This window comes from Sinocyclocheilus anshuiensis, unplaced genomic scaffold (genome assembly GCF_001515605.1).
Source record: "Sinocyclocheilus anshuiensis isolate Anshui unplaced genomic scaffold, SAMN03320099.WGS_v1.1 scaffold804, whole genome shotgun sequence".
Classification (NCBI taxonomy): Eukaryota; Metazoa; Chordata; class Actinopteri; order Cypriniformes; family Cyprinidae; genus Sinocyclocheilus; species Sinocyclocheilus anshuiensis.
Window position 1 is genome coordinate 586,742 of NW_015557098.1, and position 22,470 is coordinate 609,211.

Genomic DNA, 22,470 nt, shown 5'->3' on the forward strand with positions numbered 1-22,470 from the left:
TGACGGCATTTATAATGTTACAAAAGATTTCTATTTCAAATAAATGCTGCTCTTTTGAACGTTCTATTCATCAAATAATCCTTAAAAAAATGCACCACAGTATGAAGCAGCATAACTTTTTTAAACATTGATAATGAATGAAGGATCATATCATGTGACACTGAAGACTGGAGTAATGATGCTGAAAATTAAGCTTTGATCACAGGAATAAATTACATTTTAAAATATATTCACATAGAATAGTAATTTATAGAATAGTTATTTTAAATAGTAAAAATATTTCACAACATTACTGCTTTTGCTGTACTTTGGATCAAATAAATGCAGGCTTGGTGAACATAAGAGACTTCTTTAAAAACATTAAAAAATCTTACTGTTCAAAAACTTTTGACTGGTAGGTTATATACAGTATATATTACATTACATTTCTGTCCCCCTCACTTCTGAAATTATGTGGCTACGCCCCTGCACTGAACAAGTAAATTCATCTACTCGTTAGTCACCTTTACAGCCTCATTGTGTTTATCATCACACTCTTTCAAGCTATTCGAACTCAAACTTTCAGGGAAAATGTTTTTAAATAAAGACTGAAAGAGTTGTCGGAAGCTTAAAGAGTTCTCCCAAAAATAAAAATTCTGTAGTCATTTAATTACCTTCAAGTTGTTCCAAACCTGTATGATTTTCTTTCAGCTGTTGAACACAAAAGAAGATACTTTGAAAAATGTTGGTATCCAAACAGTTGACGGTAGCCATTGACTTCCATAATATGGTAAAAAAAATACTATGCAAGTCACTGGCTTCCGTCAACTGTTTGGATACCAACATTCTTCAAAGTATCTTCTTTTGTGTTCAACAGCTGAAAGAAAATCATGCCGGTTTGGAACCAGAGGCGGATGAGTAAATAATGACAGAATTTTCTTTTATTTCTGGGCGAACTCTCCCTTTAATGGTGGTGACATTGAAGTCGTGACCGTGGTGCAGTTTGTTTATAGCCTATGTTTAGCTTTTTACTTCGGGCGATTGTACTAAGGCTTTAAAATTCATAAAACTTGTTTATTTGAAGATTACCACAATGAAAAAAAAAAAAAAACGTGTAAGATAAATGAACTTTTGTTGGTCACAGAGCTTATTTTTTGCAAATGAAGAAGCCAGTGGAAAATGAGATTTTAAATTAATCAACTGGATTTTTAACACAAAGAAATCCTTATAAGCACTACATTTAATTAATTAAAACAATTTTAATAATTAGTCATTTTTATAAATGATAATTATTAATTACTATAAATGTAATAATTTCTTTGCTATAATCACCCAGCCCTAAACTATACTAAGTTTGTTCAGTTAATGCAACATTTAAATTAAACCCTTTTTATTAGCATAATGGTAAAATGAAACCCGTTAGCAATTACCTGTTTAAGCATTACTGGGTGAGCTCGGGTCCTTAAGAAGTGAATGATCTGAAATCACAAAATGCATGTCAAAACAACACTATCATTAAAAGGCCAAACCAATCTGCAGAGCAACAGTTACTGGGTTACCGCGACCGCGCATCTCTCACCTGCTGTGCAGTTATGCCGTTAGCGATGGCCTGCTGCACCGACTCTCTGGTTACGTGGGCAACCACCAGGTTAGGAAACCGATACAGCATCTCGCTAAATAGAGCTACTAGTGCAATCTGGAGTTCAGAGTCTGTCAGAGAGAGATGGAGGACTGATCTTGTACAGTGTATTGCACTTTAGACAAGTCAGTGTGTATGATGTGTATGACATACTTGTGTAGGCATATACACGGTAATTTATTTCTACAACGATGAAGCCTGCGTCTCCTGTTCCTGGTGTGGCTCCGAGTGCAGAAGATCCAGAGGCAGGGTTTACTGTGACTCCTGCAGCTAGAGTTATGGCCAGCCTAGTAGGGTAGTACCTCCTTGACTTCCTCTGTGAAAAGATGATGCAAACTGGTGTAAGAGCTTGTTTAAGGCATATTTAAAGTAAACTTTTAAATACAAAGCATTTAAAGTACTGCATAAGTAAAAAAATGTAAGACTGAATTTTAGATTACTATACAATTATAAAAGCAATTTGACAAAGTCGCTCCCTAGTAATAAACAAACAAACAAATCACTAGTTATTATTATTATTATTATTTACATATACATACAACCACCATTCAAAACTTTGAGGTCAGTAAAATATTTATTTTGAAAGGAAACATTTTTATTCAGCAACCATGCATTAAATTAATCATAAGTGTCACTAAAGACATTTATATTGTTACAAAAGATTTCTATTTCAAATAAATGCGGTTATTTTGCATTTTACATTCATCAAACAATTCTGAAAAAAAAAAAAGTATCACGGTTTCCAAAAAAATATCAAGCAGCACAACTCTTTTCAACACTGATAATAAGAATAAATGTTTCTTAAGCAGCAGATCATCATATTATACTGATTTCTGAAGGATCATATGACACTGAAGACTGGAGAAATGATGCTGAAAATTACATTTTACAATATTTTCAAATAGAAAAGTTATTTTAAATTGTAATAATATTTTACAATATTACTGTATTTTTGAATAAATAAATGCAGTCTTTGTGAGCATAAGAGACTTCTTTAAAAACATTTAAAAATCTTAATTATTCCAAACTTTTGAATGGTAGAGTGTGTGTGTGTGTAAATAAAAAACATATTTATTATTATCTATATATTATTATAGTTTGACTGCTATTCAGTACTTTTACGTGATGACTGACCTTTCTTTGGAAAACCAGACCGAACTCTCGTAAATGTTGCAAAAATGTGAGCAGAGACTCACTCATGCCCTCCACAGAATAATCCTGCAAGAAAAACAACAATCACACTACAAAACAAAACATTTTAATAAGCAAGTGAGCAAACCTACTTCATGGGACTATGGCAAAATGACTTCTTTAATTTAATTACGATAAGTAATGGCTTTTATCTATGACTCGTATGTTATTCTTGACATTGGAAAAGCAGCACTCACCCTACCAAGAGTGGAAAAACTCAGCTGGAACAAAAAGGAAAGAATCTCCACCAGGTACATTCCTCTCGACTATGAAGGAGAAGATCAGACTGTTAATAAGGAGGTGGAGCCACATTTTCCATCACACTAACCACGTTTACATGCAGCCTAATAATCCAATCAGAATGATAGCTCATCTGGAATGAAAAGTCATCATGTAAACACCTTGAGGGAATAAAAATGATCAGACTGAAAGAAGAGGTGCAAGTCTTGATTAATTCACCAAACAGGAGCAAATGCCATGCAAATACCTGTATCTGACTAGTTTCACAATCAGATTCAAAAATACCTTGTTCGCATACACAGTGCAGGAATTCTCTCACCCAGTGATCTTTGCAAATTATTTCCATTCAGATGTCTAGTTATTGAAGGCCATATGTTTTCACAAGATAAAGCCATGTTTTTCCGTATGTTAGAAAGGCAAACGCACAGTTGCTCCATGCTAAGTCGTTTATCTTTTTCCAACAGGACTCTCGAAGCTTCTCGCTGTTATTGCACTTTTCGCATGTTATATTTTACTCATAATTCCAACTGGGTACATAAGAATCTTTTGTTTGACTAATCTGTGCATGTAAACCTTCTTAAGATGCACGTATCATAAAGTAGGGGATCTTTAGGGCCAGAATTACTAAATATGGCAAATTAGCATGAGAGCACAATTCGATAAAAGCACTGATGGGAGTGGGAAGATCTGCGGCTGTCCTACGGGCAATACTCACATTAAAGAACACAGACACAGCCAGATCATATCCATAATGACCAATGCAATCTACCATAGCAGTGCAAATGAGCAACTAGTGCAGCCATGGCAAGCACAACATGGGTTAACCCTCATAATGCATTCGGGTCTGTTTTGACTGTTTGAAGAGATACATAAAAATATACACATCAAGAGACACTCTCAAATTACACATCATTTGGTCTCCAGATTTTTTACAATGATTCTTTTTAACATACAACCATTTTAACCATTTAACCATTAACCATTTTGGACCTGGGTATGTATGGAGTACCATTAGGTGTCAAAATTCTTTTTATTAAATTATCTATTTAAAAAAAAAAAAATAAATAAATAAAAATACAAAATAAAATTAAAAAAAAAAATATATATATATATATATATATCTCTCTGGCAGACTTTTATTGGACAATTAAACCTCAGTGATCACTGCACATACGAATCTTATTTCGTGGTCATAAAATTACTCTCAAAGTTATAAACAGCATGTTCATATATGGACAAATCATAAATATAGCACAGTGGGGGCTCACGAAAAACCTTTATTTTGGATGCGATTAATCTTATATATACTGTATGTATATATATATATATATATATATATATATATATATATATATATTTGGCCTTTTCCCCATATCTCACACACTTTTTGGAGTGAATTTTGTTGATAAACGTACACCTATTGACAAACCATTGCAGCATGAAAAATTTATCACGTTTTTCATCTGAAAGTGAAAGCTTGTGCAAGTAAAATTAATTTATTTAGTTTGAAAACCTTTAAGAATAATATCTATGTCGTTATGATGTTGTGTTACAATTAAATATGTAGGTTTAAAAAAAAAATTTGAATGTTTTTGAGCAATCATGAGTTATAAAGTCAATGGACTCATTTGGAATTTAATTCAATCCTATTAATTCCAATGGGGCTAATACTGGTAATTCTCAGATTATATGTTCTTTTAAATTTCATACAATGATAAATTCAAATAAGATTTCTCATCAATATTGAAAAACATTTTTTTTTATTTTGCATCAGTTTTTGGTGTGATTTATGTGTAATTTTAAATTTCAAATAATTTCTCAATTTTTAATTAATCAAAAAGGCGTAAATGCAGTAATAACATGATAACTGGAAATGTTTTCACCTTCCCTCATTAATGAGAAGTTCGCAAACCTTAGTAAATCACCTTGCATCATTTATTTAAATATTCTTCTCCCATAAATATTGCGTCTTAAAGGGAAACAGCTGCAAATGCATCTGCAATAAGTTAATTGCTTTTTTTTTTCTTTTTTTTTTACTGTGTGGCTTTAGTACATCCTGACAGTAGATTTTTAATGCCAATAGTGGTTTTGCACTGGCGCAAGCGGTTAGTAAATCTGGTCTATAATGTACAGACTCTATATGTTATGCACTGACCTGTGCTGTTGTGATGTACTGCAGGGTGAAGTACCACAGCTGAGATGCTGTGTCCAGCAGCAGGAACTGAAACCCTGCAGATGTGATACAAGGAGCCTCACCAGCCTCGCTGAGAAAGAAAAAAACTGATCAAGATCATTTTTTGCCTACCCTTCATGTCTGACCTACTTTAGTTGGTGCATCAGTGGAGTGATGGCGTGCTCTACCTCTTCATGAGCCCGGCCTGTATGAGGAGCTGGGCCAGATCCTGGCTGACGGCTGCGCTGGGAGAGCCCACCATGAAGTGAAGGATGACCTCCCAACGCTCCATAGCATAGCGGTCGAGACTCTCTACATCCCTCCCATGACGATCGGGACTCAGGTTGCTGCCCTCATCTGCCCACGGTTTACCACCGACAAAGTGAACATTAGTCTAGTAAATCTGCTGCCACAACACTATGACGGTTCTCAATCTAAACTGTGTCCCTCACCCGCCTAGAAGTGCTATTCTCAGGTTGTCTTTAAACACAGGGTTCAGCACAAAGCCTTGGAGTCCACCTTGAAGGTGCTGACTGTGCCAGAGCCGTAGCCCGGTTAACACCGACACACACTGATCATGGTCTCTAGGAAAAGCAAAGAAACACATAAATAAGAATAGATACATAACACTACTGTTCAAAAGTCTCATCAGGGCTGCATTCATTTTTGATTAAAAACAGTGAAAACAGCATTACTGTAAATAATAATACGATTTAAAATAACGACTTTCTGTTTTAATATATTGTGAGATGTAATTTATTACTGTGGTGGAAAATGCTTAATTTTAGCAGTCATCACTCCAATGTCACATGATCCTTCAGAAATCATTCTAACATGTGGATTTGTATTAGAATGATAGAACTAACTATTGCACTTACTTTTGGCTGTCTTTTTTAACCCAGAGCGTGACTGCAGCTTGTGGGAGTGGATGGTCTAAAAACAGCAAACGCATCACATAATTCTTTGCCAATGATGGAAGTTCCCTTTTTGAAAATGAATGAGAGCGAGCCAATCAGCATTAATCTCGGAGTCACCTCAGATTTATTATTATATTAGGCCCAGAAATGTATTTGGACTATTAAGCCACATGTAAAAATTATGAATATTACAAAACACAAACCAAGTGGCATCTGAAAAAAATATGCTACACACTACCAGTCAAAAGTTTTTGAACAGTAAGATTTTTAAAGTTTTTCAAAGAATTCTCTTCTGCTCACCAAGCCCACATTTATTTGATCCAAAATACAGCAAAAGCAGTAATATTGTGAAATATTTTTACTATTTAAAATAACTGCCGTCTATTTGAATATATTTTCAAATATAATTTATTCATGTGATCAAAGCTGATTTTTCAACATCATAACTCCAGTCTTCAGTGTCACATGATCCTTCAGAAATCATTTATTATTAAAAAACATTTATTATTATTATTATGTTGAAAACAGCTGAGTAGAATTTTTTTTAGGGTTTCTTTGATAAATAAGAAAGTTCAGAAGAACAGCATTTATCGGAAATAGAAATCTTTTGTAACATTATAAATGTCTTTATCATCACTTTTGATCAATTTAAAGCATCCTTGCTAAACAAAAGTATTAATTTCTATAATTTCAATAATAAATCAATTAAAAAAAATTATAAATAAATAATTAAATGTTTCTTGAGCAGCAGATCAGCATATTATACTGATTTCTGAAGGATGTGACACTGAAGACTGGAGTAATGATGCTGCAAATTCAGCTTTTTATCACAGGAATAAATTACATTTTCAAATATATTAAAATAGAAAGCAGTTATATTAAATAGTAAAAATATTTCACAATATTACTGCTTTTGCTGTATTTCGAAATCAAATAAATGCAGCCTTGTTGAGCAGAAGAAAATTCTTTAAAAACATTACAAATCTCACTGTTTAAAGACTTTTACCAGGTAGTGTATGTTAGAACTATTAGAGACTTTTATGTAAAGATTTTGCTGGCTTGAAAACTATGTTGTGCATTCCTCTCTCTTTCTTTTAAACAAATGCCATTTGCTTTTGTTTCATTATCTAATCAAATGCCATGCATACATGTAAATGTGTAGTATGTATATTTAAACCGTAACGCCAGATGGACCTGTAGACTGCCAGGCATGTTGCTGGGTGATTGTAGAGCCTGTCGAGGATCTCCGGACTCAGTTCCTTTAGATACTCCTGCAAGTTCTTGCACTCTCGAAGCTTCATCTGTTTTCAGACAGACAGACAGACAGACAGGTGAATGAGGAGGCTTGCATTCCACATTATTACTGCAATGCAAGGCTATGGTGAGTGATATATACCGCGCCATACTCTTCATATATTATTATATAATACATTGTCCACTGCCATATGTTACAAACATATTTTTTTGCACACAGGAATCTGTGACTGAGGCGTTAGAGCACATTCAATGGCGATAAATTATAACTTATAACATAGTACACTGACATCACAGGTCAGCAACGACGAATACAGTGGAGACTATATTTAATAATGTATCATTGCGCTTATTGTTGCGTGCTATTAATCATTACAGAGAAAACGTACTAAAGTGTTTAGTGGCGGTGTTTTTCACTTTAAAAATATTTTTAATATATATTCAATGGGCTTACCTTGTTTCACATGCGTCAGGGAGCAAAATAGTGTATTAAACGATGAATCATTTTATTTCTTCACAACCATTCATGTATGCAAGCCATGTTGAATGATCACGTGACCGCTGAAACGGGCAGTCTGATTGGTTAACGTGGCGAGGGCCTTTTCGGTAAACTGTACTTCTTTTTATATAAAAATATGTATTAATATATGGTGGGGTTTTTTTGAAGACATGTTTTATTATGTTTAATTAATGTAAACTATATGGGCCATTCTACAGAATTGGTGCAAACTGCTGTCCCGCAACCAAAAAAAAAAAACATTTAAAAAGCATTTAATTACTCAAATCTTAGATGTTTACTAAGATCCTTCTATTATCTATTGAAACCCACAATAATATTTAAAATATCAGTAAGCTTAAAATATATAAAATCATTATTTATTTGGTAGGCTACTTTCAATTTGGAGGTGGCTGTCCCGAACCCTAACCCCTAAATTTCAACTTATGAAAATCTTTTTTTTTTTTTTTTTTTTTTAAAGTTCAAAACAAAGATTTATTTGATATTTTCTTTGTAAATTATGAAACTTTATGTAAAAACGTGTGCCATATTTTCATGTCACTACTGAAACTGACACTGAAAGTCAAAGTGTTTGTTTTATACAGTCTATGGTTTGCCATGCACCTTTTTCGGATCATAAAATGATTGTTTTGGTACTCTCTGGTTGTGATATTAAAAATAATAGTATGCGAGGCTACTGGAAATTAAATAACAAGTTGCTCAGTAATGAGGGCTTTATTACCCAGGTTCGAGAAGAAGCACAACAGATTTTTGGGAGTAAGCAAATGACACATGTTAAGAAAATATTTAAATTTAAAGTTAGGCAGTCTGCTGTACATTTTAGTAAACAAGTTAAAAAGAATCACTTGAATAAGGAAAAGGCACTTATGACAGAATTAGACTTACTTTTGAAAAAAGATAATCTTACAGAAGATGAAAAAGTCAAATTGGAGACATTAAAAACTCAAACTGATCAGATATATATTAATACTGCAAAGGGGGCATTCATTCGTTCTAGAGCTAAGTGGTTGGAAAAGGGGGAAAAGAACACAAGCTATTTTTTTTCACTTGAAAAGCGAAATTATAAAATCTATTTCTATTCAGTTTCGAGACCTTTGTGATGAAAAACTAAGGAAGCAAGAGATGGTTACAGCTATTTGTTCAAAGAAAAACTAAATCTCCAGGCACAGATGGTCTTTCAGTCGAATTTTATCTCTGCTTTTGGGATATTATTGAAAACCCTTTATTTGAAATGTATAAGGAATGTATTGAATCAAATGAATTATCGACTTCTATGAAACAGGGGTTAATAACCCTACTTCCTAAACCAGATAAAGATCATTTGATTTTGGATAACTGGCGTCCAATAACATTATTAAACGTAGATTATAAATTGTTATCTCATGTTCATGCAGTTCGTTTAAAAAAAGGTCTAGACGAAATCATAAATGAGTGTCAAACTGGATTTATGGCTGGCCGACATATAAGTTGGAACATTAGACTGATTTTGGATTTGTTAGACTATTCAAATTTGGTGGAATCAGAGGCTTTCATTTTGTTCAGATCAGCCAGAAAGAATTCTACATCTTTTTTTTTAATGTTACCATTCCCAAAAATTCTGGGAAGATTTATCTGTATATATTCAACAGAAATCTGGTTATAATTGTGAATTAACATCCAAAGATGTCATCTTATATTTTGAATCAAAAAATGCATCTGTCAATTTTATGATGAATCTAATGATTTTATTTGGTAAATTTCATATTCATAAAAGTAAAAGAAATAGTTCTAAACCCTGTTTGAAGGTCTCTATGACTGATTTTCATTTGTATTTTGAGTCTCTCCAATGTATTGATAACACAAAATGTAGAGATACAATTTTACTCGCTAAAGAGCTGAAGTTACTTGAAAATTGAATGGGTATATGCTGTCTTTTTTTCTTTAAGTATTATTATTGATTTTTTTTTTCTCTCTATGTAATGTAAACCCATTCCTTTAATTGTGTTATCTTTTTGGATGTCTTGTTAAAGTTGTAAATGTTGCATGTTATGTCTTTAATGTCTAATAAAAATTTTAAAAAAAGCAACAAGCTTTTCTTAGAGTAATATTACAGAAGACAGATTAAGTATTTAGGAATAAGTGTTACAAAAGATATAATGGAGAGACGAGAATTAAATTTTTCCCCTAAACGTAAAAAAGCTCAAAACATCTTTAATAACTGGTTTCAAAGAGACTTGACTATTATAGGTAGAGTCCTTCTAACCAAAGTAGAAGGGGTATCTAGATTTGTTTATCTGGCATTATCCCTTTTTGTTCAAGATTCAGTTTGTAAAAAAATTAACGATTTATTTACTAAATTTGTTTGGAGGAATAAACATCATCATTTAAGAAAGATAGTTCTTCAGGGTCCAAGGAATGAGGATGTCTTGTTAAAGTTGTAAATGTTGCATGTTACGTCTTTAATGTCTAATAATTTTTTTTTTTTTTTTTTTTAAATACAGTCTATGGTTTTAGTCCATTGGCTGAGACTGAATTTAACTACACCCCTACATTTATGATCAGGAAATACTCCTGTGTCCCTCTCTCTCATAGCTACATGGTGAGTAGATTGGTCCCATCAGTTTGAGATAAATGTGTTCAAAAGTCTGAAAATCTGTGTGTAATTTTAAGGAATGTCACTAACAAACATCTTCTTTCTGCAATTAAGCACACTTTTTTGGGAGTTATTCCATAACATTTAGTTTTTCTATGTGTACAACTGTTCAGAACTGTAGCATGTGCTGATTAGTATCTTTGAGTTGGGCCCAAAAGTATCTAAAATTGTCACTACCGTATCAATCACGTCATCATTGTTTCAGTAGTGACAAAAGGGAGCACATAATCATTTATTTGGGGGAAATAAACACAATTTTAGTAGTTATGCAAATTTTTAGTATTTTAGTATGCGAGTTAAAGTCCTGTAATGTCATGTGGTTGCTACCGCAACATTACGGTCATTACCGAAAATGTGCAGTCACAACCAAAACATGAGATGTTTTGTCACGAATAAAGTATATTGAATTGTCAAAGATGTTATGATAGTGTTTGGTTCAATGTATATACAAACTAATAAATCCTTAACTTTGAAATCAGTATGATCAACTTTTTGTCTTTTGCAAAAAAAGATTGGATTCAAAAAACAACAAATCTCATAAATTACACTTGAAATGTTAAAATTTTAATTGTTATTGATTTACCTCACAAAACGTTTTAAAGAGGTCATATGATGTTGCTAAAAAGAACATTATTTTGTGTATTTGGTGTAATGAAATGTGTTTATGCGGTTTAAGGTTCAAAAACACATTATTTTCCACATACTGTACATTATTGTTTCTCCTCTATGCCCCGCCTTTCTGAAACGCGTCGATTTTTACAAAGCTCATCGGTCTGAAAAGGCGAGGTGTGCTCTGATTGGCCAGCTATCCAGTGCGATACTTAAAATCTGTGAGTCAGAACAGCCGGCATTGTAGGCTACTCTCCCACGTTCAGAAAACAGTCCTCCGTAAAACGAATATTTAGTTTGAACTGTTCTGGAACAGTGTTGTAAATACAACTTAACCACTGATTTCTAGTCGTGTCCTCTTTTGGAAGGCCAAAAAAAGTAGTTTCGCTTTCACAACGAAACACACAGCGTCTCCACAACATGGCGGCGGCAACAACAATAAAGTTACACCTGCTTTCTTTGCGTGAACATTTGGGCGGTGTTATGCAAATCTTCCCACACAGTGACATAGACATGTGGGGGCGTGTTTGAACGAGGCGTTTTAGGAGTGCTTGGACGAGTCTTAACTTTTATAAAGACTATCTCTTTGGGTTTGAGACTTTAGTCTTTGCAACTTCAGGGATCTTATCTATGCACAATCAGCTTGTAACACTCCAAAGAGAAAGGAAAACTTGAAATCACATCATATGACCCCTTTAATAAAATAACAAATATATTTACAGGGTAGATGTAAGCAAAATCTTAATACGTCAATACAACCCTTCTTATTAAATTATATATTATTGTGTTTCAGTGGTGACAAATTTGGGGAGAGGAAATATATTCCAAAAAATTCTGAAAAAATACAACATGAGAATTAACTGCACAATTACTAGAAATGCGTACCATGGATATTATACAATTTGTATACATAAAAAAATTTGTGGAAAAAGACTTATATAACATCAATTCTAAATTAGCCCTGCAAAAAAAGACTTCTGCACACATTCTTTTTTTCTTTTCTTTTTAATAACATTAAAGACATGTACAGAGCATTTTTAATATTTCACACTATTTCAATTTTGATAACCAATAAATGTAAATGGCAATAGCAGCGGCAATGTTTCTCATGAATCTTCCTTTTCTTGAAACCTGTAACAGAGAAATCAAATGAACAGTTTCTGCCATCAGTACACATGTAGAATAATGGCAATTACGATCACTTAAAACAACGTCTAAACACTAAACAGCTACTGGAAAAAGTATAAATTGTTAAAAAGAGCATAACATGTTAATTACCTGCAGTGTATGCATGTGAAGAACACCGTCTGTCCTTCATCTGCAGATCTCATCTGTCTTGTGTGATAAACCATTCCTTCTTTGTTACAGCGCGAACATCTCCTGTCAATCTGATGGAACGTTTGCGGAAGATGAGAAACAGGTGAAATGTCTGTTGGGTGACACTCAGAGATTAATCTCTGTATGTTTAAATATCTTACCACAGGCCCCTTCAGCTCAGCATCCTCTTCGCGGTCAACAGTGCTGGAGCTCTGATCCAGAGGATTAAACACCACCGATGATTTAATAACTTGACCTGTGAATTCTGAGAGAGAATCCTACAGCTAATTTATAACATAAACTTACTGATGTGCCATAAACCTCTGCTGCTGAGTGTAGTGTCATTTACAACATATTCAATATCTCTCACCTCGAACAGGGATTTTGAAAGAGCACCGCGGGCAGGTAATGGTATTTTCCCTGCCAGGCACTGGAAGAATATTCCCACATTCCGGGCAAAAGTTGAGATCACCACTAAAACATGACATTTCTGAAAAAAAGAACACAGAGATTTACACACTAACTTACAGCCGCTGCGTTCAAAACAAGATGCGTCAGGACGCGTGTATCCACATAAACAGAACTTACTTATTAAAGCTCAAACACAATGGCATTGAACCTGTTTCAATAACAATAACAAGATTTCTTGTCTATAATCTGAGATGTCTCTTCTCAAGGCAGCTCATGTTGGGTCCTTCATCGAAACAGTCGATTTGTCGCGGGTTGATGACATCGTCGCGCCAACCTATCCAGCAGGTGCAGTGAAATTCAACCGCTTCATACAGTATTTCGAGGTAACCGCGATTATTTAATATTATAAAACATCAAAATAAACACGGGAAGTGATAAGACACTTTATATTCCGTCAGAAAACACACGGGGATGTTGTGCTATAGTCACTGTATGGCCCGCCGCATCTCTTGGGCTAAATGGATAAGCTACAGCTAATATATTTGGTATAGTTTGCTAGCTTGAGCTGCCCGCTTAAATACTCGCGTATTAATTAATATAAAACAACAGATTTAAATTAATGGTATTTTTTTTAGCAATTGTAATACTGGAGAATGTGATTTTATTTTTTAATAGCTTGTCTTGATATGTGTGTGTAAACATAATTTCATAAAATTATATTTGATAACGTTTTATTAACACGCACACATATATAAAACATACATAACGTTACATGCAAACACACACATATGGTAGCATGTGTCATCAGTATCTTATGTCTGCTTTTATAGTATAAGATATTGATAATTACATTACATAGTGACTGACAGGAAGAGGTGCTGTCAGGTACTCCAGCAATAATTCAGTTAGTTTGATTACTTACGTATTTCTTTGTTGTCTTTTCCCAATCTCTCTGCAGGATGACGGAGAACGATGTTGAGAATGAGCTGTTGGACTATGAGGAGGATGAGGTTGATGCAGGTGGTGCCGCGGACACAGGACTTGGACACAACGATGGCTTAATATCCATCAGGAAAGAAGGGGTCAAAGGGTCATATGTGTCCATCCACTCCTCAGGATTCAGGGATTTCCTTCTCAAACCAGAACTGCTGAGAGCTATAGTGGACTGTGGCTTTGAACACCCATCCGAGGGTGAGCAATTCTACATGTGCTAGAAGTTTCTTTGTTTTCAGAATATCAGTTTGATATATTCTGTTTGAATATATTTGTGTGTTTTTTTCTCTCTTTCAGTTCAGCATGAATGCATTCCTCAGGCGATCCTGGGGATGGATGTATTATGTCAGGCCAAGTCTGGAATGGGGAAGACGGCTGTCTTTGTGTTGGCCACACTTCAGCAGCTGGAGCCAGTGACAGGGCAGGTAATGGCAATCTTTTTTAAAGGCTTTGAAAACAAAAGAATTAAGACATAAATAAAATGATGCCTCTGAGCGTGCTTTATGTGCCATTCCACAATTTTTGGGGTTGACCAGTGATTGCTTTCACCCAGGTATCCGTGTTGGTGATGTGTCACACCCGAGAGCTGGCCTTCCAGATCAGCAAAGAGTACGAGCGCTTCTCCAAATACATGCCCAGTGTCAAGGTAGGAAGACAAATTTACATTTCTAGAAAAGATTTAGTTCATGTGTTTCAATAGCGGGATATATGAGAACTACGTACTTTTAAAATCTGCTCTGATCTGTACCGTAGAAGAGGCTGTGGCAGGTGTAAAAATGGCCTCCCTTTCCATTCTTGTGTTGGAATTTCAACTGGAATGACAGGAAGAGCAATTTACTGAATTGTAAATGAGATGCAATGATAATTAGTCACATCACAAAGGAATTTCATTAGTCCAAGTTTTGGAACAAAGCATAAATAATAACACTACGTTCAAAATTTTGGGGTCAGTAAGTTTTTTTTTTTTTAAGTATTTAATATTTTTATTCAGCAGGGACACATTAAATTGATCACAACTGACAGTAAAAGACATTTGTAGTGTTATAAAATATTTTTTTTTATTTCAAATAAATTCTGTTCTTTTGAATCTTATAGTCATTAAAGAATCCTGAAAAAAAATGTATGACAGCTTCCACAAAAATATGAAGCAGCACAACTGTTTTCAACATTGATAATAATAGGAAATGTTTCTTGAGCAGCAGATCAGCATATTATACTGATTTCTGAAGGATCGTGTGACACTGAAGACTGGAGTAATGATGCTGAAAATACAGCTTTATATCACAGGAATAAATTACATTTTAAAATATATTCAAATAGAAAACAGTTATTTTAAGTTGTAATAATATTTCACAATATTACTGTTTTTACTGTATCTTTGTTTTCTCATAACTTTCTAAGAATAAATATTGCCATATTTAATATATAAAATAATCTATTTTGTCTATTATATAAAATAATTTTGCTTTTGATGATGGAAAAAAAGTATTCTTCCACGATGGTCTGTGAAATGATATTTTATTAAATATAATGAAAATATATAAATACATTTCAGAAATACATTTTTAAGAGGCATTTTAAAAATCATTAATATTATTATTAATATCATCTAATGTTTCTTAAAATATCCTACATTTATGGGTAATCCATACGGATAAATTAACCTCCGGTTTCATAGACAAGGCTTAAGCCTAGTCCCAGACTAAAATGCATTGTTTTGTCTCAAGATGCACACCAGTAATGTTTTTATCTAAGGCATATTTCTAAAAACTACTTAAATGTCCTAATTGAACTATGGCCTAATCCTAAGCCCTGTCTGTGAAACCGGGCCTAAATGTATTAATAAAACCTACACTTGCAGTTACACTGCTATACATTTACACTTCTTGTTTGTTATATAATTAAAAATCCAGGAGTTGAATTTAAAAGACAGTAATAACCTGTATGTCTAACAAACTGTAACTTTTCAATATTGCTGTGCACAAACTTTTCTCAGGTTGCTTTGCTTGTGCTGTCTCTCTCCCCCAGGTGGCAGTGTTCTTTGGTGGCTTATCTATAAAGAAGGATGAGGAGGTTCTGAAGAAAGAGAGCCCTCATGTGGTGGTGGGAACTCCTGGACGTATTCTAGCTCTGTCTCGCAACAAGAGTCTCAACCTGCGCCACATCAAGCACTTCATCCTGGACGAATGTGACAAGATGCTGGAGCAACTCGGTGAGCAGACTCTATGACTATGACTTTATGAGACTATGGCTGTGTTCAGAATGAAATTACACTGAATTCTGTGACGTACACAATGTATACTGCATACTTATCTTTAAAAGCAGCAGGAGAAACAGTAGGCATTATTCTACTGTTCCATTGTTGTCACATGATCGTTGTTTTATGAAACAAAAATTGTTACTTTGCATTTTAATTGAGTTTTTAATAAAAATGTCTAAACATTGCACATTATTTCTGCACACACTATCTATACTGACACTGTATACTGTAGTTCAGAAACAGTATGTGTAGCATGCTGTTCCAAACATAGCAATGATCATTATTAGATTTTAATAATATGAATGCATTGTTCTTTAACTGTCCCCTGCAGACATGCGGCGTGATGTCCAGGAGATCTTTCGTATGACCCCTCACGAGAAGCAGGTCATGATGTTCAGTGCCACCCTGAGTAAAGAGATCCGTCCCGTCTGCAGAAAGTTCATGCAAGATGTAATTACGCCTCTCCTACTTCTACCATGTCAACAGCTCCTTCCCTTCACAAGACCACCTCATACACACCTGAAAGAGCAGGCTCAGGAGTGGGATCCATTTACAGCCTCCCTGAGACATCGTAACGCTAAATGCCCCTCTCTGCTGTCCGTTTGATAATCACAGACTGTTAACTAATAGAGGCACAGTCCTTAATCCCCGCCTCAGCTGGCAGCACTGCGTCAGCATTTGGCAAACACGGTCTCACGTCCGTTTGGCCAACAGAGAATGCATCGTCCATCAGGCTATAAATTTAAATAGGTCCTTTAACAACCTTTGCTAAAGTCATGAAGAGCCCATCCAATGTATTTTAAACAGGATAAGAGGATGTCTTTAAGGGAAGGATCTAGTGTATCTTCAAATACACTTCAGGGCCGTAAATTCAAAGCATAAACGCATCTTTCAAAATCATTTAGGCATTTAGAGACCAAAATCCTTCACACTTGAATATTATTTCACTCGCAGTATCCATTTATCAAGACAAATTGCTTTAGTTCCTGCTCAGTTGTAATACCAGCCTAGAGACCTGTCCTCAAATAACCTTTAATTAAGAGGAGAAGCACTTGTTGGAGCTTCATGAATTCTGTTGTCAACTGCCAGAGACTCTCAAGGGGCACAAAACTAAAACTGATAAAGTATTGGCCCAACAAAGCAAGCCAGATGCTAAAAACTACATTAGATTCTCTGCAAATTGGCACTCCAGGGCTGCAGTTAATTACTCTTTAACAAAGCAGACAGCAGGAATAAAACGAAACAAACGATTCAGTCATTGGCAGCATGAATCAGTTCAGGTCGACCGGCCAATGACGGAACAGCTCTTCATCAATCCAGCTGATTAGAACGGTTTCTTATCTGCCCCCAAGAAAAAAAGACAAACTGTCGCTAAGTTAAAATCAAGGCAATAAAACTGGCCCAAAGTGGAGGAGAAAGCATGCGCGGGTGTGAAGGACAAGAGAAGAAAGAGAAAGGGAGGATGAAGCTGCGGAAGACTGGAGCGAGAGGGATGAGATGATGAAGAAACTTAGACGAGAGAGAGGAGACATGCGCGGGTGTAGATAGAGATGCTCTTGAAGAACCATTAGGTGGCCATAAGCAACAAAGTCGTGACTCAAAAAGAAACCGTGAATAGTAGAATACAACTTTGAGCCCCTTTTAAAATGCTCAATGAAGTGTGAGGGGTGTGGCTTTACTAAATATTCATGAGCAAATCCCCTTGCACCATAATATACTATAAAATAATGACTGATGACTTTGAATTCAAACACACACAGATTCAAACATACACTCTTTAGTGCTTATTTAGTGAGAGTTACAGTACATAAATGGCATTGAGATGTTGCCTGATGTAATCTTCTGATTTGAGGTCAGCATTAGGTTGAAGACAATATAGTAAAATGAGCTTTAGACCAGCTCAGCAGCAAATAGAGGATTGATTGATTGACAGACAGTAAAGATAGATTTGCCTAAACATCTCGAAGGTAAGTGCAAATGTGCATTTAGCAGTGCCACTGTGTCAGACACGGTTGGAGGTACAGTTTAGTGCTTTTGTTAAGAGCCCAATAGTGATAGAATAGGACTTTGATCTCAGTAATTTTCCATGGTCATTGCTGATGACTATTACACCCCGAAACCTTTGTTTTAGTAGCCCAGATCCTAAAACATGAGTCTACCACCTGCACAGAACAGATCAGATCAGATTGAGGATGTTCTCTGTATATTCAGTGAACCAATCTGGTGCATGAATTTGGCCTTCTGAACCTCCCACTGCTAAATGTTAAACAGTGTTGCAGTATTGTGTGAGGTGGTTTATGAGTGTTTAAAGTCAACATGAAACCGCATTTATAACTTGTATTGCTTGCATAGAAAGAGACCATTTCAGAATAAAACACAAGGAAAAAACGTGGGGTGGGACTTGATTGGATGGTGAAAGGTGGGCAGACAATACCTGAATGAACTTTGCAATCAGCTGAAACCGCACTGGCACACGCTTTTAACTGGTTTGGTGGCTGAATGTTGACATTACCCCACTGTAATGCGTCAAATCTGTTGTCATTGTAACTTACCACGTTAACTACTAGCAAGATTTTAGAAAGGCTACGAATTGCCATGAGATTGTTGCTGTGGCCTAGGTGAAATCATCAAAAAAGGGATGTTGAGGCAGAGCAAGTTGTTACATTTTAATGAAAGACTAGAGACAAATGTTATTTTTCTGCGGAATAATGTGCACTGGTGAATCCGTCATATTATGAACAGGAGTGTGTATTTAGAAAGCAAATAGGGTTTTGATTTCATGTTGACTTTATGCTACTTAAAACTCATGACATTTCTGTCAAACTGCACATTGATTGATGTAACAGAAGTAGTTTTACTTTGTGTTCCTCTATAGTAGAACTGTAGTTTTTGAACTTTTATTTAGAAATAGCACAGCTATGATTTTAGGCTTGATATTGGTAGCTAAAAGTAGCCTAGGACAGCAGGGTAGCATTTATCATTGTGTTGAGACAGTAAGTGTGTGTGTGCGCGTGTGTGTTGTGTCCTCATTGGCTTGGGACGGGAGGGGAGGGTGAATCTAACCCCCATCCCTTCTCTTCCCTCCCTTTCTCCTGCTGTTTCATAACTCTCTCCTTTCTAACACCATGTTCTCCTTCTCATTGTCGTATCCTCCCCACCACTGTCCTTCGCTGAAAACGTTATACCTCTTTTGTCCTTGTTTTTCCTTGTTCTGGCGTCTTTCTTTCCCTTTCCACACTGACACCCATTCCACCCATGCCGTCACACTGTCATAAACACCACTTCCTCTTTCACACCCTTGTAACATTATTATCTGCACCACCCTCGTCTTGTCAACTTTCCTGTGTGTGTCTTCACACAATCTTAACCCCGTGAACCTGCACGCTCCTCTCCCACCCCTCCTCACCTTCCCCCTGCTTCCGCTGGTTGTCCTAGCCGATGGAAATTTTTGTGGACGACGAGACCAAGCTGACGCTTCACGGCCTCCAGCAGTACTACGTCAAGCTGAAGGACAACGAGAAGAACAGGAAGCTCTTTGACCTCCTGGACGTGTTGGAGTTCAACCAGGTATCTGGAGAGTCCAGTAGGACACATGCAAAAGTCTCCAAACACTAAGTCGATTCAAACCAAGAGTGACGAGAGAGAGAGAGAGAGAGAGAGAGAGAGAGAGAGAGAGAGAGATTCTGTAATTTTTTCCAGCTTTTATATCCCCCAGAAACATTTCCTTCCTGTAAGTGGATCAGCTCTTATTGAAGGCAGATAAGATTAAGAATAAATGCACCATTTGAAAGGATTACAGAAAAAATAAAAGGTTTTACAGTAAAGGAACCTATTTTAAAAAAAAGTCACATCATCTTGAACAAGTAGGCCTATTGGGTAGCTTCTAATTCAAATGAATGCATTTTTATTTTAAAATATGCTAGTTATTAACATCCCGTTATGTAAGGAATGATTCCATTGTCATCCTGGAAAGTTCCTATTTATGAGTTCAGAATTCAAGAGAGAGAGAGAGAGACCGACCGACCGACCGACCGCACTGTTTTTTGCCGCTTTCTAAGAAATGTTTGCATATCTGAAAGCAACATGCACTCTGGCCATTCACATGCTTTAATGCAAAATACAATGCAACCCATTTGAATACAGATTTTGTTTATCCAATCAAATGCAAACTACAACCCAATGGAATGGAATGGATGGAAGTCAAATTGTGAGGATAAAATACAATTGAGTTCAAAACCACATTCAGAATCTGAGATTTACAATCTTAAACCTAGAAATAAAGTTTTGATGTAACATAATTATGCAATTTTACAACCCTAACCTTAAACCTTAAATAATGTATATGGTTTAGGGTCCATAAGATTTTTTTTAAATGTTTTTGAAATAAATATCTTATTCTTACCAAGGCTGCATTTGTTTGATCAAAAATACAGTAAAAACGAATATTCTGAAATAACTGTAATATATCTGAAATATTTTTAATTTAAAATAACTTCTAAATGAATATATTTTAAATTGTAATTTATTCCTGTGATGGTAAAGCTGAATTTTCAGCATCATTACTCCAGTCTTCAGTGTCACATGATCCTTCAGAAATCATTCTGATATGCTGATTTGCTGCTCAAGAAACATTTCTTATTATCAATGTTATTTTTGTAATGTAATGTGTTTTGTTGATTTTGTGGAAACTGAGATACATTTTTTTTCAGGATTCTCTGATGAGTAGAAAGTTGAAAAGAACAGCATTTATTTGAAACATCTTTTGTAACATTGTAAATGTCTTTACTGTCACACTTGATCAATTTAATGCATCCTTGCTGAATAAAACTTTTCATTTATTTACTATATATATATATATATATATATATACAAACTTTTATTTGGGTTGCTGGATGACCTAAACAACTTTTGATTAGTTTTTTTTTGCCAAGCACTCCAAAATATTGATATAAGCTATGGGGGGAAAAGGTGAATTCAAGGAGAGAATTTTTGCACTTGGTTTGAAGTGGCCATTGGGATTTGATGTTTCATTTTAATGAAGACTGGCTGGTACAGTGTCACAGCTGCTTAGTATTGCAGGTGGTGATCTTCGTGAAGTCCGTGCAGCGTTGTATTGCTCTGGCTCAGTTGCTGGTGGAGCAAAATTTCCCTGCCATTGCCATTCATAGAGCAATGCCTCAAGACGAAAGGTAGAAAACATTCCACATTATCCACTTTAATGTTACAGATATGATTGTAGGATTTTTTTAGGTGCTCATATCACATTTAAGACTTATTATTATCTCAGATTAGCTCGATATCAGCAATTCAAGGATTTCCAGAGACGGATCCTGGTGGCCACAAACCTGTTTGGCCGAGGTATGGACATCGAACGAGTCAACATCGCCTTCAACTACGACATGCCTGAAGATTCAGACACATACCTGCACAGGGTCAGTTCAGTTCATGTGATGATTTGTCAAACAAAGCCAAGTTATGGGCTGTAAAAGGATTCATCTGAACAGCTTTAACTTTTCTCATTCCTTCAGGTTGCAAGGGCCGGCAGGTTTGGAACGAAAGGTCTGGCCATCACCTTTGTGTCAGATGAGACTGATGCCCGCACTTTGAACGATGTTCAGGACAGGTTTGAGGTGAACATCAGCGAACTTCCAGAGGAGATTGACATCTCGTCATATAGTGAGTGATAATATTTAATCTTTACAGGCTGGTTTTCCAATCAAAAGTAGTTTTAAAGGGACAATTCACAAAACAAAAGTCAATTCTCTCATCATGTATTCACCCTTATTTCAAAAACGTGTTCAACTGCCTTTTTTTCCTGTGAAGATATTTTGAAGAATGTCTAGGTTGCTCTCTTCCATATAATGAAAGTGAATGGGAAGTGGCGCTGTCAAGCTCCAAAATTAAAACATTTGTATGCAGGAGACCTAATGACAGAAATCTCATTTTTGGGTTTTTGTTAATAGAAAATGTCGAAATTGTCCATATTTAGTTAAAATGTTTTGAGGAAATAAGTCCAAACAGTGCTTGTTATCTGAATTTGTGCACTTACATGATTTTCTCCTTGTGTATCTGTTTCTCCTAGTTGAGCAAACACGATAAAGACGACAGAACACAAAAGGCAGCAGATTCTTCGGAGGATGCATGGCATTGTAGCATTAGGTAGCAACAGAGAGTTTATATTTCACAGACTGTTAACGGTGTTAGAGAATACTTAAAATAAACAGCTCATATCACAGTGTTATCTTATATTGTAGTGGATTTCCTAGAACCTCCTCACTAGTTCAGTTTTGATTTTGCTTGTTGAAAGTAAAAAAAAAAAAAAAAAAAATGCTTTATTT

General features: G+C 35.3%; 3 protein-coding genes across 4 annotated transcripts in view; 1 reads left to right on the top strand and 2 right to left on the bottom strand.

Annotated features, from left to right (window-relative positions):
* The window catches only part of LOC107677462 (general transcription factor IIH subunit 4-like), a 10,161-nt gene extending 2,261 nt beyond the window's left edge, over positions 1–7,900 (bottom strand). The window contains exons 1-11 of the mRNA XM_016472372.1: positions 7,848–7,900; positions 7,334–7,440; positions 6,101–6,205; positions 5,678–5,806; positions 5,411–5,599; positions 5,205–5,313; positions 3,007–3,075; positions 2,753–2,836; positions 1,772–1,934; positions 1,559–1,689; positions 1,410–1,457 (exon numbers count right to left, since the gene is read on the bottom strand). Coding sequence (XP_016327858.1) covers positions 1,410–1,457; positions 1,559–1,689; positions 1,772–1,934; positions 2,753–2,836; positions 3,007–3,075; positions 5,205–5,313; positions 5,411–5,599; positions 5,678–5,806; positions 6,101–6,205; positions 7,334–7,440 — 1,134 coding nt within the window. The 5' untranslated portion in view covers positions 7,848–7,900. The remainder of the gene's footprint in view (positions 1–1,409; positions 1,458–1,558; positions 1,690–1,771; positions 1,935–2,752; positions 2,837–3,006; positions 3,076–5,204; positions 5,314–5,410; positions 5,600–5,677; positions 5,807–6,100; positions 6,206–7,333; positions 7,441–7,847) is intronic.
* Positions 7,901–12,158: 4,258 nt separating this feature from the next.
* Positions 12,159–13,137, bottom strand: LOC107677479 (DNA-directed RNA polymerase I subunit RPA12-like). 2 transcript variants are annotated; one of them, XM_016472400.1, is made up of 5 exons: positions 13,033–13,088; positions 12,839–12,994; positions 12,630–12,733; positions 12,430–12,539; positions 12,159–12,282 (listed from the first exon to the last, which is right to left on the bottom strand). In XM_016472400.1, the coding sequence occupies exons 2-5, from the start codon at positions 12,954–12,956 to the stop codon at positions 12,258–12,260; spliced, it is 357 nt and encodes a 118-aa protein (XP_016327886.1). In that variant the 5' UTR covers positions 12,957–12,994; positions 13,033–13,088; the 3' UTR covers positions 12,159–12,257. The 2 variants fall into 2 exon arrangements, with proteins under 2 accessions (XP_016327886.1, XP_016327885.1); XM_016472399.1 differs by having other exon boundaries at positions 12,160–12,282; positions 12,839–12,958; positions 13,057–13,137.
* Positions 13,138–13,185: 48 nt separating this feature from the next.
* ddx39b (DEAD (Asp-Glu-Ala-Asp) box polypeptide 39B) overlaps positions 13,186–22,470 on the top strand; it is a 9,673-nt gene continuing 388 nt past the window's right edge. Inside the window, exons 1-11 of the mRNA XM_016472373.1 lie at positions 13,186–13,262; positions 13,838–14,070; positions 14,170–14,297; positions 14,426–14,518; positions 15,901–16,084; positions 16,464–16,582; positions 19,568–19,699; positions 21,212–21,321; positions 21,420–21,564; positions 21,661–21,808; positions 22,215–22,438. Of these exons, the coding sequence (XP_016327859.1) occupies positions 13,839–14,070; positions 14,170–14,297; positions 14,426–14,518; positions 15,901–16,084; positions 16,464–16,582; positions 19,568–19,699; positions 21,212–21,321; positions 21,420–21,564; positions 21,661–21,808; positions 22,215–22,231 (1,308 nt within the window). The 5' untranslated portion in view covers positions 13,186–13,262; position 13,838 and the 3' untranslated portion in view covers positions 22,232–22,438. The remainder of the gene's footprint in view (positions 13,263–13,837; positions 14,071–14,169; positions 14,298–14,425; positions 14,519–15,900; positions 16,085–16,463; positions 16,583–19,567; positions 19,700–21,211; positions 21,322–21,419; positions 21,565–21,660; positions 21,809–22,214; positions 22,439–22,470) is intronic.

Coding starts and splice junctions, on each gene's coding strand:
- LOC107677479 (XM_016472400.1), bottom strand. CDS start 12,956: ATGTCATGTTTTAGTGGTGATCTCAACTTTTGCCCGGAATGTGGGAAT. Junction 12,734..12,838: donor TTTCAAAATCCCTGTTCGAG/GTGAGAGATATT, acceptor ATTCTCTCTCAG/AATTCACAGGTCAAGTTATT. Junction 12,283..12,429: donor TTCACATGCATACACTGCAG/GTAATTAACATG, acceptor TCTCTGTTACAG/GTTTCAAGAAAAGGAAGATT.